The sequence below is a fragment of the Lolium perenne genome, chromosome 5 (assembly GCF_019359855.2).
Source record: "Lolium perenne isolate Kyuss_39 chromosome 5, Kyuss_2.0, whole genome shotgun sequence".
Classification (NCBI taxonomy): domain Eukaryota; kingdom Viridiplantae; phylum Streptophyta; class Magnoliopsida; order Poales; family Poaceae; genus Lolium; species Lolium perenne.
Genome location: NC_067248.2, coordinates 145,703,026 through 145,716,240, shown reverse-complemented (window position 1 = coordinate 145,716,240; position 13,215 = coordinate 145,703,026). Strand labels below are relative to the sequence as shown.

Sequence of the window (13,215 nt, the reverse complement as noted above, 5' to 3'; positions counted from 1 at the left end):
CCATCCGTAGATAGTCATTGGCTGTATCTGGAGGAGCTCTGTATGCAAGACAGCGCGTTGCAGCAGTGCACTTCTGAATTGAGGTGAAGCTCCACAAACCTGTGCAGTCTCTCTTGGCCATGAAGTACGTGTCGTACTTCCTGACGCCATGGACAATCTTCAAGAACAGGTCCTTGGTCATCCTAAACTGGCACCGAAATTCCTTCAGCGAATGAGTCGCGTCGTCGTTGAAGTAGTCGGCGTCAAGTAGCATTGCGCCAGCTTCACAATGCCTGTTGATGTTCCTCCTCTTGCCTGGCTTGGAGCCGCCGCGCCGAGGCACGACGAAGAAAGGCTGGCGAAAGCGCAACATGTTCGTCAGAATCAGCTGCTGCTGTTGCCGCCGAACAGCCTGAGCATTCTGCTCCTCCGTGAACAGCTGCACCATCATCTCGTCGTCGCTGTCCATCGCGGCAATCGGATCAGCACCTTGCGGGCGGGGCGATACTATCACGGTGGCGGAGAGCTCTGTTCCGTGCGAAACAGCGGGCGCCGGTCGAGGGGGTGGCGGCCGTGTCGAAGGACGGCGGTTCCTAGACGGTCGGCGGTGTCTATTGCAAGCAGGGTGGGCGCGGCGGCGATGGCGACGGTGGCGATCTAGAGGGATGGGAGTCGGCTTGGGCGTGTCTAGGAGGTGGGAAAACGGTGTGTCTGGCTGCGGAGCCCACACTCATTTTCAGACGTCCCGCGAGGTGCCGGCGCACCCGATTCGCGCCCTTGGCGAAGGGGCCGGCACGGGGTTGCCGGTGATTCTATTGGGCTCCAAAATTGGCCGGCGCCGTTTGGGACGCGCTGGTGCGAGCCCATTTTCGTTGCCGGCCCCCAAAATGCTATCGGGGCCGCTATCGGGGGCGCCGGTGGAGATGCTCTTAGATGTACATTTTTGTTTTAAATATTTTGAGTAGTCGAAAACGGACTCTGTATAAGAGAGTTGTGCATGTTTTAGTGAACACTGCGTAAAATTCACGTCAAACCTAAAACATACACATATTATAGGATCAATTTAAATAACAATGCTTCTATGGTTCTGTTATAGAGATTTATCATGAATATTACTGTATACAAGATAACTTTGAGCTATTCATTATTTATACTGCAGAATTGGAGATTTAGAGATTTCTTGATATTTAAAAGGCACATCATGCTTTCTTCGACAACATTGTCACCTCATTGAGATAACGAATTGCAAGGATTTCGTGGCCATAAAGATCATTAAAAGCGAGTTGTGCACAATGGGCATTAAAAGTCTTGATCTATAAAAAAAAATTACAAAGAAAGGTAAAGCTAGGGCATTGAGGTGGTATTATTGTTATGTTTTCAAGTTCTGTTTGTATCAAATACGTTTTTATTTTTATCGTACAAACTGATTCTGGTAGAATCATATATGACATTCATGTTTGAGGACTATTTCTGCATTATTTGTTTTAGTTTGCCCTACTTTAATTTTTTCCCGTCCTTCGCCACTCTAGATGAAAGCTCTAGCAGCTACCTCGTAAAACACGGACTGTAAACAGACAAGTTCAGTTTGCAGAAAACGTAATTTTGGTGGCCGCAAGAGCCAGCGCAGTGCAGCTACCGTAAACACATACCGGGAAACAACATATTTCGTGGACTGTAAAATAACCATATAGTATAACTGACAGCATAAACAGCATATGCGACAATTTTAGATAATGTTGACGATTGAATGCTTTCCTTTTGGAGCTTGTCATTTTCTTGTACCTTTATATTGCAATGGATTTAATTTCATATATGGTTCTACCACTTGGTAAAGGTTAAGCTCGGACTTGCTCCAATGCTCCACTCCGCCTGCTTCTTGCATCCGTCTTGCATCGCCTTCTTCGGCCTGCTTCCGGGCATCTTCCGCCTTGCGACTGCCGGGACGACGACGGCCCTAGCGGCGGCTGGGGAAGCAGCGGTCGGGGAAGCATCAGCCGGGGAAGCAGGGGAAGAGGCAGCGGCGGCGCGCTTCCTCTTCTTGATGGCGGCATGGGTGGCAGCCGGCGAGCACGCGTGCACCGGCGGAGCAACAGGAGCTGCCGCTGTGGGACGAGGGAGTTGAGCAGCGGCCGGCGGGAGGTTGGGACTCCATGGCACCGATTCGCGGTGGCGGCTGCCTCGGAGGAGCACTGGATCGGTAGATCGACGACAGCGGCGTCGTGGGAGCGGGAAGGAATGGGAGTGAAAGTTCCGTCCCGCCAAAAATTGAAGGGAGTGCAGATCGCGGTCGATTCCCTCTAGAAACCTGAAGAAGTACTACTCGTCTGGCAAAATTTGATGTTGTGCGTAAAAGTTTTTAGGTTTAGGGTTAGAGTACGGGTGCTTTTTCTCTTTTCTGAATGGTGAAACTTTCGTGCGTGTTTTTAAGCCCCTTTACCGTAAACGGCAGGTCCGACAAATGGTTGGAATCATGGAATAGGAATTAACACAGTACGATCGTCCCGCGATCCGAAACCCAACCCAGTTCGATCTAGCTCGTGACTTGACGTATATATTGGATCAAGCCAAATAGTGATGGTGCTAAGTAGTCATTTGGCACTGAATAGTCCAAATTCATTCAGTTCAGCTGAACCCAATGCTTACACCAACGATAGTTTTTTTAAACATAAAGCCCAAACGGCCGAGATTCAATACAAGGTGCAACTAGTTTACAACACAGCTAACATCAAAAGCACTAGATAAACTAGAAAAACAGCTTGTTGATGTCGAAGCCTCTACGCGGAGCCACCAGGGAAGACGCAACACAGGCTCGAGGGATCCACCTGCTGCTTTGAGGGAAGTCATCGTCTACGTCGCAGGTTGGGGGAGCTGCAACACCAACCATTTCCAATGCCAAAGAGGGATCCCTACCCTCTCGTCCTGGCTCGAAGGACGCCGGACCGTCGGACATCAGATAGAGCAATGGGGTAAGCAAGCCAAACGCCAACCTAGCCAGAAACCAGACACACCTTGCCGAAGCTGACGAAGCCACCTGAGTTGAGTTGCCGCCGGTCGAAGGAGACGCCACATAGAAAGCAAACAGGGGCCACGATCGCTGATGAAGAAGGAGCAGGGCACCGAGCATGCTCGGGCACCACTACGAGCCGCCTACCACCTCCGCCGCCCTCCACCGATAACCGTTGCCAAAGCGACGCCCCAAGGAGGAAGTGATGCCCATGGCGCCGTCGTCGCCCAATTCACAGGATTGTGGGTTTTCACCCGGGAACAAGACCGGGATGGGGAGCACACAGGACCTCAGCAGCGCCTAGAGAGGAAGTGCGGCGCCCATGGCGTCGCCACTTCCGTGGTGGACCAGCCACCAAGGATTTCTCCCGGTCCCGGACTCAGACCACCACCCCTCAAACCGTCCCCGAATCCATCAAGGACCGACGACCAGCAAGAGGGGGAGGAGAGCTAGCCAGAGAGGAAAAAAACTCACCTTCATATCTGGCGGAGGGTCGCCGGAGCCACCCCCAAGCCACGACCGTCACCCACCGCCACCTTGCGACCCACGTGGCCAAGAACCGCGGCGCGCACCCGCGGACGCCACTAGCCGCCATCGTCGACGCCGCCACACCACCCGAGGCCGCCGCCCCATCGTCCAAGAGACCACCAGAAGAAGCTGCGCCTACACAGCCGTCGCCTGCGAGGAAGACGTCTGCATCGTCGAGCTCTGCCGCCTCAACCACGAGGAGCCGCCTCGCCGCCGCGCGCCGGCCAACCGTGCGAGGAGCCGCCGGCTCGTCGCTGTATATCCCGCCGCCAGGGTTTGAGAGCCCCGCGCCGCCGCCTCGCGAGCGGAATCCAGGCATCCTCCACCGCCGGCACCGCACGGGCTTTGCCAGGCGGCTATCGTCGCCGCCGGCGGCGCAGGGGGTGGGGAGAGGGGTGGCTGGGGCTATGGTTTGGGGTCGCCCTCCCATTGCCCGCGGGGAGCGACATGACGGGACGAAACGTCCACCAACGATAGATTAAACGAGCTAAGAAAAAAACAACCATCCCGCATAGCGGTGCCACGCCGCGTTGGAGTGCTTGTCGGAAGCTCCCCTCCGACAACCTCCCCTCCCGCCGACGCCACCCGGGGCGTCGCAGGGCAAATCCTGTGCGGCACGGCAGCTGCGGCGCCTCTCCTCGGCCGTGTCTAGGGTCGTGGCGACGGCAGCTTCGCCAACCTATTGCTCTTCATCGTCTTTGTTGATATCGGGCACTCCTAGGCTAGCCGCATCTTGAGGAAGTCCGGAGCTCCTTCCTCTCGGGCATAGCGGTGGTTGCCATCGTCTCCGCCGGAGGTGGTCGGCCCGAGACTGGGTTGTCGGATTGCGAGATCCACTATCCAAACCCGGCTGCGAGTCGGGAAGACATAGTTGCCGGTGAAAAATGAGCTGACTAGCCGTGGCGTTCTACGTCGTTACCTTGATGAAGGCATCGCTGAGCAACGACTGTCGACCTAATCGTGCTGCTCCAAGGGAAACCCTAGGTTCTAGTCTTTCAGACCGGACAATGGCGGCACTACGGTGTCATTTTCTCTCTTGGGAGCATCGTTTGTGGAGCAGTGCTGGATGTCAGAGGCTGAAAGAGGAGATGTCAAGTCATGCCTACCTGAAAGGTGCTACGCTCAGTCATGGCCAGGTGCGACGCATGAAGGATCTTCCATGGTGGCGTCAACAACAGGCCTGGTAAGGGCTATGTGAATCTTTGCCTTGAAGATTGACCATGGCCAGGTGCTACGCATGACGGATCTTCCATGGTGGCGTCAACAACAGACCTGGCCAGCGGTTCGATGGTGGTGACGGCTTCTGAAGCGAGGGCATAAGGCGCTCGTCAAGGGTCTGCTAAACCGGTTGTGAGCTCCTGTTTTCGCCATAGGGTGACTCACGGAGCCGATGTTTTTAGTTGGTGCGGTGTTTGTTTCTGTTTTTAGGGCAGAGGCCCTTACGACATGTTACTTCAACTTCACCCATTGTCGGATTTGTAGCTAGGTGTTGAGTGGAGTTTTGTGATGTATACTCTTGACGGTTCCTTGTTGAATAAAATCTGAATAAAAGCCATATGCATCCTTTGACGAGGATGGGGCTTCGTTCCGCTTGTCAAAAAAAAATGTCGGCCGATCGAGGACGACAGGCTACCTGTAGTTCTTGATCCACATCAGAAACCATGGCAAGCTCGTCGTCTCAGAGAACCAAGGCGCCGGGACCAGAGCAGGCGGAGCTTGATCCCTCCATGGAAGATCAACGCAAGGGATCGCAGAGAAGACGACGACCACGGCGATGGAGGGGGAGAAGAAGCCCAGGAAGATAAAGAAGAAGATGGTGCGGTTCACGCATCACCAGATCGACTGCTGCATCGCGTAGGGGGAGCCGACGCTCCGCACCGAGCACAACAGGCCCGTGCTCATGGAAACCTTCACGCCAGATTTCCTGGCCAAGCTTCCGCAGCACCTCCTCTATGCCCTCGCCGGGATAGACCAAGACTGTAAGACCTATACGGCCAGGAAGACCGCGCTGCAGGCAGCACTCCGCAAGGAGCGGCAGGATATCCTGGACCAGTATTACGCCAAGGGCTACGCCGAGTACACCTTCAGTCCCCTAACCTAACCCTCTCGCCCCCGCGTGGCGGCGCCACGCCAGGGCAGCCGCCGGTGCTCCTCCTCGCCTCCCCTCGGCGCCCTCCCCTCCCGCCGCCGCCGCCCGAGGCGCTGCCAGGCAAATCCTTGGTGGTGTAGCGGCGGCGGCAGACTCTCCTCGGCTGTGGACTGGCGGGCACGGCGGTGGCGATCCGCCAGGCCTTCCCTGATGTAGCGGTGCGGGGAGGCGGTGGCCATGGCGCCGATCTGCAGGTAGCGACGTCGTCGGCAGGGAGGCGCTATCGGGCCTCTCTTGCGTCGTGAGGAATCCTAGGGCAGATGCTCTAGGCATGGCCTTGGTGCCCATCTTCTCCGTCTGAGGTGGTCGGCCGGATTGGGGCTGGTTGTGGCGATCTCCTGATCTCACATCTAGTCCTAGCAGCGAGTTGGGGATGCGCGACTGCCAGTGAAAACCGTGCTCCGACCCTCGTCGTGGCGGGCGATGGTGATGTCATGCATCATAACCTTCTTGAAGGCATCGCCGTCGCAGTCTGTGTCTACTCACTCGTGCTGCTCCGGAGGAAACCCTAGATCTGGGTGTCCTGGATCGGATGATGGCGGCACTCTATCTTGGGGCATCGTTTTTGGAGCAGCTGCTAGACAGTGGTGGGCTGCGGTGCTGTGGTGTTCATCTACTGCGTCGGCGATGGTGAGTCTCGGCGGAATGGCACAACGGAGTATCGGTATTGGATGCGGGATGAAGAGCACGCACATGATGGTGGTGCTGTCAGGCGTCATGGTGGCATCGATGGAAGGTCTGGCAAGGTCAATGCGGTGGTCCCTCTTGGAGATGGGTGCGAGGAAGACGGAGGTAGCAATTTCTGTGACGTGTGGAATGGCGTGCGCTCAGAGTCTGCTTGACTGATTGGGCTTCTCACCTACCAATGGGCGGCTTGAGAAGGCATTCAGTTTTAGATGACGTGCGTTGGTGTTTTGTACGTATAACGAGTTGTCGCTGGAAAGGTGGCTTCAAGTTGATCTTTGTATCTCGCTTGTAAGGCTTTGCGAATAATTTAATAATGAAAAGTTGTGTATGCAGAGGCTGAGGTAAGGGCATCTCCAACAGGCGCGGCAAAACGCGCGAGCGGCAAAAAAACTGCCAGTTTGGCGCCCGCGGGTGCCCGCGTGAACCCCCAGCGGACGCGGGAAAAAGGCGCGCGCGCTAAAATCTTTGCTGCGCCCGCGCTTTTGCGCTATCCCGCGCAGGAAAGTTGTCGCGTCGGTTGCCGCGCGCGCTATAAAGGCGAAGCGACGCGCGTACTCCAACCGCTGAAGTTTCCGCGTGTCTCCGCCTCCGTCTCTCTCTCTCCCTCTCTCCACCGCTCTACCTCCCGCGCCGACCCTCCGCCTCCGGCTCCGGCAAGATGCCTCCGCGCCGTCGCTCCGCCTTCGGCTACCGCAGCGTCCGCGCGCGGCCGAGCGGCCGCTTCGACGCGGAGATCCGCTCCGGCAAGGACCGTATCCGACTCGGAACTTTCGACACCGCGCACGAGGCGGCGCGGGCCTACGACGCCGTCGCCTGGCGCCTAGGCCGCCCCCGCCGGCAAATGAACTTCAACGACGTTTGGACGCGCGAGCAGGCGGAGATGCTCGCGCCGCCATTGTCGGCCGTCACGACCGAGCAGCGGCGCGCGCCAGCGAGCTCGAGCAGCGCCTGCGCGTGGCGGAGTAGGACGAGCGCCTCCGCCTCGAGTGGGCGCGCGCGTTCCCGGAGGACGTCGCCGCCATGTAAGCCTTCTACGCTCAGAAGAAGGAGCAGAAGGCGAACGCGGCGGCGAAGAAGAAGGCCGACCGCGAGAAGCGCCGGGCTGAGTCGGCGGCGAGGAAGGCGAAGAGGGTGGAGAAGGCAGCGCGGAGGGCGAGGAGGGCGGAGGAGAAGAAGAGAGGCGCCGGACCGTCGACGAACATGCCCACCTCCTCCTCCTCCTTCGAGTGGACGACCACTCCGGTCTTCGACACGACTCCGACTAGTGGATTGTCGGACTTCGAGTGGGAGTACTCCGAGTAGATTTAGTTTAGTTTAAATAAAATGTCGGTGTTTGTCAAACTTTTAATATATTTCGTAATTTTCAGTTAAATTTTCGTAATTTATTTGATTTGTCTGATCCGTTTCAAACGATATACGATTAAACTAGCCGTTTGCGTGGCCGGGCGCGCTGTATTTTGGCGCATCCGACGGAGGTCCAATTTTACCGCCCGCGCACACGCTTCATTTTGGCGCGTCCGGCGGGGCAAAGTTCGGCCAAGCGCGCGGCAACCGTTTACAGCGCGTCGGAAGGGAGGTATAGCGCGTCGAATTTTTGTGCGCCTGTTGGAGATGCTCTAATGCTCTCATTCCGGGAAAAAAACGAGAAAGAAGATAATGATGATGATGAAGTGGCTGAGCCTCGACCTGGCCGGAGAAGGTTTCGGCAGGGGTCGTGACTCGTGAAGCACGCGGGGAGAACCAGGAAGCTCAATTGAAACTGAACTTCTTTTTTTGACCTGCAACTGAAACTGAACTAGTATCTCCTTGACATTCTTACTGCGGAACCGTCTATTGCAGGTTTACGAATACTTTTATTGTCAGATGAGCAAAGTCAAGTTTTGGGACAAAGTTCTACAAATTCCTATGGCTAGCCTCATTGGAAAACGTCCTGTATGTTAGACTAACTTGAGCAAGTCAAGATGATTCTCAAGTTACTGCGTGTCCCGATAATTTCCTGCGGGCCCAAAAGTTACCACACGACAATTTCTTGTGTGCCTAAAACTTACCGCACGTAACGTTTGGGGATTGCTTTTTCAACGCTTACACATGTCTAACCATGATTAAAAGAAAAGTGTAATGATTAATCACGCCTACCGCTTAATTAGCCGCTTCGGTCCTAATCGATATGGTACCCCTCCGCTTCACACTTCATCGCGCTTAAGAGACCCGTTTTTTCCACTTTCCCGAACCTTGATCAGCAATTTCATTTTTGTTGTTGTTGACAATATCACTGAGAAGTAGTACAGAATATGTCCCACAGATGAAAATGTTTGAGAACATTTTCTGATAGGGTTAGAAGTGCACCTTTGGATAGTATATAAACAGAAGTGTCCAAGTTATATAATGTACTCCCTCCAATCAAAGTTGTACTAAACCACCGACAATTATTATGGATCCGATGGGAGATACTTATTTTGGATCCGAGGGGGTAGAAATTTTGACTGCTCCATATAAAGTAGGAGTACATTTTATCTTGTATAGACGCTTTGAATTTTGAAAGGGTCAAGTACCAGGTAACCTCAGGAGTTAATCTATGATGTTGAGTGTTCAATGAGAGCATCTCTAGTAGAGCCCGGAAAAACGCAAACCGAAAAGCGGGAGTTCAGTTCACCGAAAACACAAGTTCTATCGAATTTCGCAGTAGCGCAGAATAGAACCCGTAAAATAAAACTGAAAACTGGAATTCGAATTGGCGCGGGTAAGTTTAGGCGATGATCATAGTTCATACATGAAATAGATGCTCCGATTGCGCATCGATACATACATACTGCGGGGAATTGACATTATACTAGTACACCGGCAACCTAACCTAGTTAAAACGAGCAAAATGCGGCCTACTAGCTATGGCGCGCACGGCGGTGCCGGTGCTGGCGGAGATCGTCGGCGGCGTGAAGTCTTCACGCGTCGTCCTTGTCAAGCTCGACTATTTCGAGCTTTACCTTGCGGACGCGGGCCGCCTCGTACTCCCGTACCTGGCGGACGGCGTCGGCTTCGTCACGGTGAAAGCGGGCCCTCGCCTCCGCCTCGCTGATGGCGAACGTCTGCGCCATCACCGTCTCCTCCTCGTCGCTGCCGTGGACGTAGTCCCCGGAGGAGAAGGTTGGAGAGCGCGCGGGGACGAGGTCGTTCTCCTCGACGCTCGCCGCCACGGGCAGCCGCGGAGCGCGGCTGGACTGCCCGGAAGAGGTTGCCGTAGCGGGCGAGCTTCCCTGGGGGCGTGAGCCCCCAGTTGGTCCACCGGCGAGCGCTACGCTTGCGCGCGCCCTCGCTGCGGTTCCACTTCCGCCGCTCCGCCTCGCTGTGGAAGACGGGCGGACGCGGCGGCGAATCTCCGCCGCCCAATCCCGCGGCTCGGCTGCCAGCACCTCCACGGGAGGCCATCGCGCGGCGGCGGGTGGGTGATTGGTGGCTGTTCCGGCGTGGATTGCTCGTCGGGGCGGAGGTCTGGCGGCGGCGGAGGGAGAGGAGACGGCGGAGGGGAGTAGGGTTTGCGAACCGAACTCCCCTCCGCGATCCCTTTTAATAGGGGTCGTGCGGGGAGTTTCTCGGGTCCCCCCGAACTTTCGATTCGGGCCGGCCCATGTTTACGGGCTCTGATCTGCGCGCGTTTCAGCCCGAACCCGTAAATCTGCCGGAAAAGTTCGGTTCCGGCGGGATTTACGGGCTCTGTTAGAGATGCTCTGAGTAGGACTTGCAACGATCATGGTCATTTCAGTGTACTTTGTGAATTGTGATGCACCCTTGACAGTTAACAGGGAGGAAGTCCTGAAAATACGACGAAGGAAGATCACATAACATACACTGTCTGTCATTTGTCCCTCTTAACATATGACGCAAAGAGAAGTACCGCTAGGCAAATTTAAACTCAATAAACCTCTTGTTGATTTATTCCGAGAGTGCACATAAATGGCTCGCATCTGCTGCTTAAGATTTGAAAAATCGCTCGTCTTTGATGTTCTCTCTTGTCACATAACAGATGAACAGGTGCCGGCACAAATAGCTGGGCGGCAGGACAGCATCCTGTACTTGCAGGTTGCAGCTGCAGAAATGCTTGCTTGATCCACCACCTTGCTCTTGGTAGCTTTCTCGGCCCCTCTCAGGTGAGTTCACCGACACATCATCATCGATCTCCGAAAAAATATAGTTGTCTGAAAAAAGAATATATTTCTGTGACTGTGATTGCGTGAATATACCCGAACATATACCAAATTCCATGGGTCCATTCTCCAGTTTCCTCGGCATTAACGAACTGATACGTGAAGCAGAGATTGCTATCATCACTGATGAGTAGGATTAGTGCAGGTCTCGATCATGAGACTGTTAAGCGCGGCAAAAATAAGCAGCTAGCACGGTATATGCTCTCAGATATCCACCATTGCCGGGATGCACCCAAGGGAGTGATAACAAGCACCTTGGTCTCGCCTCCTTGCCTATATCCGCGTCGTCATCACCGTCTGATCATCGGCGTGCAGTGCAGATGACCGTGCTGCAATGGTACTATAAATAGCAGCACATCGCTGCATGAGTTTTATACACAGTTGACAGCTGAGTGAGTAGGAAGGCGCTGCAGAGTGCAAAAGGTTCAGGTTTGGCTAGCTGTAGTAGGTACGGCCATGGCCACCGAGAACTACGACCCGTGCTACCCGGACCAACCGGTGGTGCACCGGTACCTGCCCGTGTGGGCCAAGCTGCCGGCGTTCGGCGCCAAGCCGGCATTCGTCTGGGCCGACGACGACGCGGCCACCGGCGACATGTCGTACACGGCACTCACGTACTCCCAGCTCGACGCCGCCGTGGAGCGCATGGCGTCCGGGCTCCTCGGGCCGCTCCGGCGAGGTGACACCTTGCTCGTGCTCGCATCTCCGGGTCTCCTCCTCGTCAAGCTCCTCTTTGCGTGCCAGCGCGCGGGGCTCACGGCGGTGCCCGTCATACCGCCCAACCCGTCCAGGCCCGGCCCGGCGCACGCGCACCTCCTGCGCGCCGTGTCGCAGACGAGGCCCTGCGCCGCTGTTGCCGACGCGCGCTACGTTGACGCCGTTGCTGGCGCGTCGGGCAGGATCGCCGCCGCGCTGAGCGGACTGCGGTGGCTGTCCGTCGAGGAGCTGGAGCTGGAGGGAGGAGCTGGAGCCACCATGGCGGGGTGCGCGCCGGACGACACGTACCTGATCCAGTACACGTCCGGCGCGACGGGCGTCCCGAAGCCAGTGGTTGTCACGGCCGGATCAGCAGCCCATAACGTGCGGGCTGCGAGAAGGGCTTACGACCTGGGCCCGGCCAGCGTGATCGTGTCGTGGCTGCCACAGTACCACGACTGCGGCCTCATGTTCCTCCTCCTCACCGTCGTCTCCGGCGCCACCTGCGTGCTAGCCTCCCCGGACGCCTTCCTCCGCCGCCCGCGACTCTGGATCGAGCTCATCTCCGAGTTCAGGGCGACGTGCACGCCCGTTCCGTCGTTCACGCTGCCGCTAGTGCTCAGGCGCGGCGGCGGGCGCACAGCGTCATCGCGGCGACCGGTGCAGCTCGGAAGCCTACGGAACCTGATCCTGATAAACGAGCCGATCTACAAGGCGTGCGTGGACGAGTTCGTGCACGAGTTCAGCCGCGACGGGCTGCACGCCGGGTCCATCTCGCCGTCGTACGGCCTCGCCGAGAACTGCACGTTCGTGTCCACGGCGTGGCGGAGCACCAGCAAGCGCGCGGAAGAGCTCCCATCGTACAAGAAGCTCCTGCCGTCCGCGAGGCTTTCGTCTTCCATGGCGCACGAAGCGCCGGAGATCGAGATCGCCGTGGTGAACGAGGAGAGCGGCGAGCCGGTGGCGGACGGCGTCGAGGGGGAGGTGTGGGTTTCATCACCGAGCAATGCGTCGGGATACCTCGGGCACCCGTCGGCGAGCCTCAAGGCGTTCTGCGCGAGGATGCCGGGGAGGTCCGGGTCATCATGCTTCGTGCGCACGGGCGACCGCGGCGTGATCACGGGGGCGGAGCGGTACCTGTACATTGTCGGCCGGAGCGTCGACGTTGTGAACGTAGCACTGAAAGACGGCGGGGCGCGCCGAGTGCACGCGCACTACATCGAGACGGTGGCATTCGGCAGCGCGCCGGACCGCCTGAGAGGCGGATGCATCGCCGCTTTCACAGCGCCAGCGATAGCGTCACCCGAGCAAACAACGTGCGTCGTCGCGGAGCTGCAGAAGGGCGGCGGCCGGGGTGATAACAGAGGTCTCTGCGATCGCATGAGGCGAGCATTGTGGGAGGCCGAAGGTGTGAGGGTTGGGCGGCTGATGTTGGTCGAGACCGGCGCGGTGCCCAAGACCACATCGGGGAAGGTGCGTCGTGGGGCAGCAAGACAGAAGTTGATCGCCGGTAAGTTTCCGGTGGTTTTCGAGGCAGTGTATGACGACGGTAATGGCGAGGGGTCAGTGCGTGGGGTAGGCGAGGAGGAGAGCCAAATGGAGGAGAGGTGTGCGGCGAGCTGGGTGGCAGGGGAGGGTGGGGATCCAGCCATAGCCACAGCCTTTGGGAGTGCAAGTGGCCGTCTTCGCACGCGATCGTTTCTTTGATGGATCATTTGGTTGAACGGCCGTGTTCAACCATCGATGTAGAGGCTGTCATGTGTGTTTAGCTACTTCTGAAATCTCAAATTAGAGAGATTTGAAAATATACCCAGCCAAAAGATCTCTAACAGATACATCGATTCATGATTGTTTCCATGGAAAAAACCATGCATCCTATAGAGATTTGTTTTGACACAAGGAGTAAATAGACGTTCGGACTTTACAAGTTTACATGCACAACAATCATCCCCAGTTGAGTTCTTCAGAAACCT

General features: G+C 56.5%; 1 protein-coding gene across 1 annotated transcript; it reads left to right on the top strand.

Annotated features, from left to right (window-relative positions):
• The first annotated feature begins 11,002 nt into the window (after nt 1-11,002).
• Nucleotides 11,003-12,949, top strand: LOC127303635 (uncharacterized). Its single transcript, XM_051334346.1, has one exon. It carries the CDS (start codon nt 11,003-11,005, stop codon nt 12,947-12,949), a length of 1,947 nt encoding a protein of 648 aa, XP_051190306.1.
• Nucleotides 12,950-13,215: the final 266 nt, after the last annotated feature.

What these genes read in the sequence shown, in the direction of transcription:
- LOC127303635 (XM_051334346.1), top strand. Translation starts at nt 11,003, where the DNA reads ATGGCCACCGAGAACTACGACCCGTGCTACCCGGACCAACCGGTGGTG.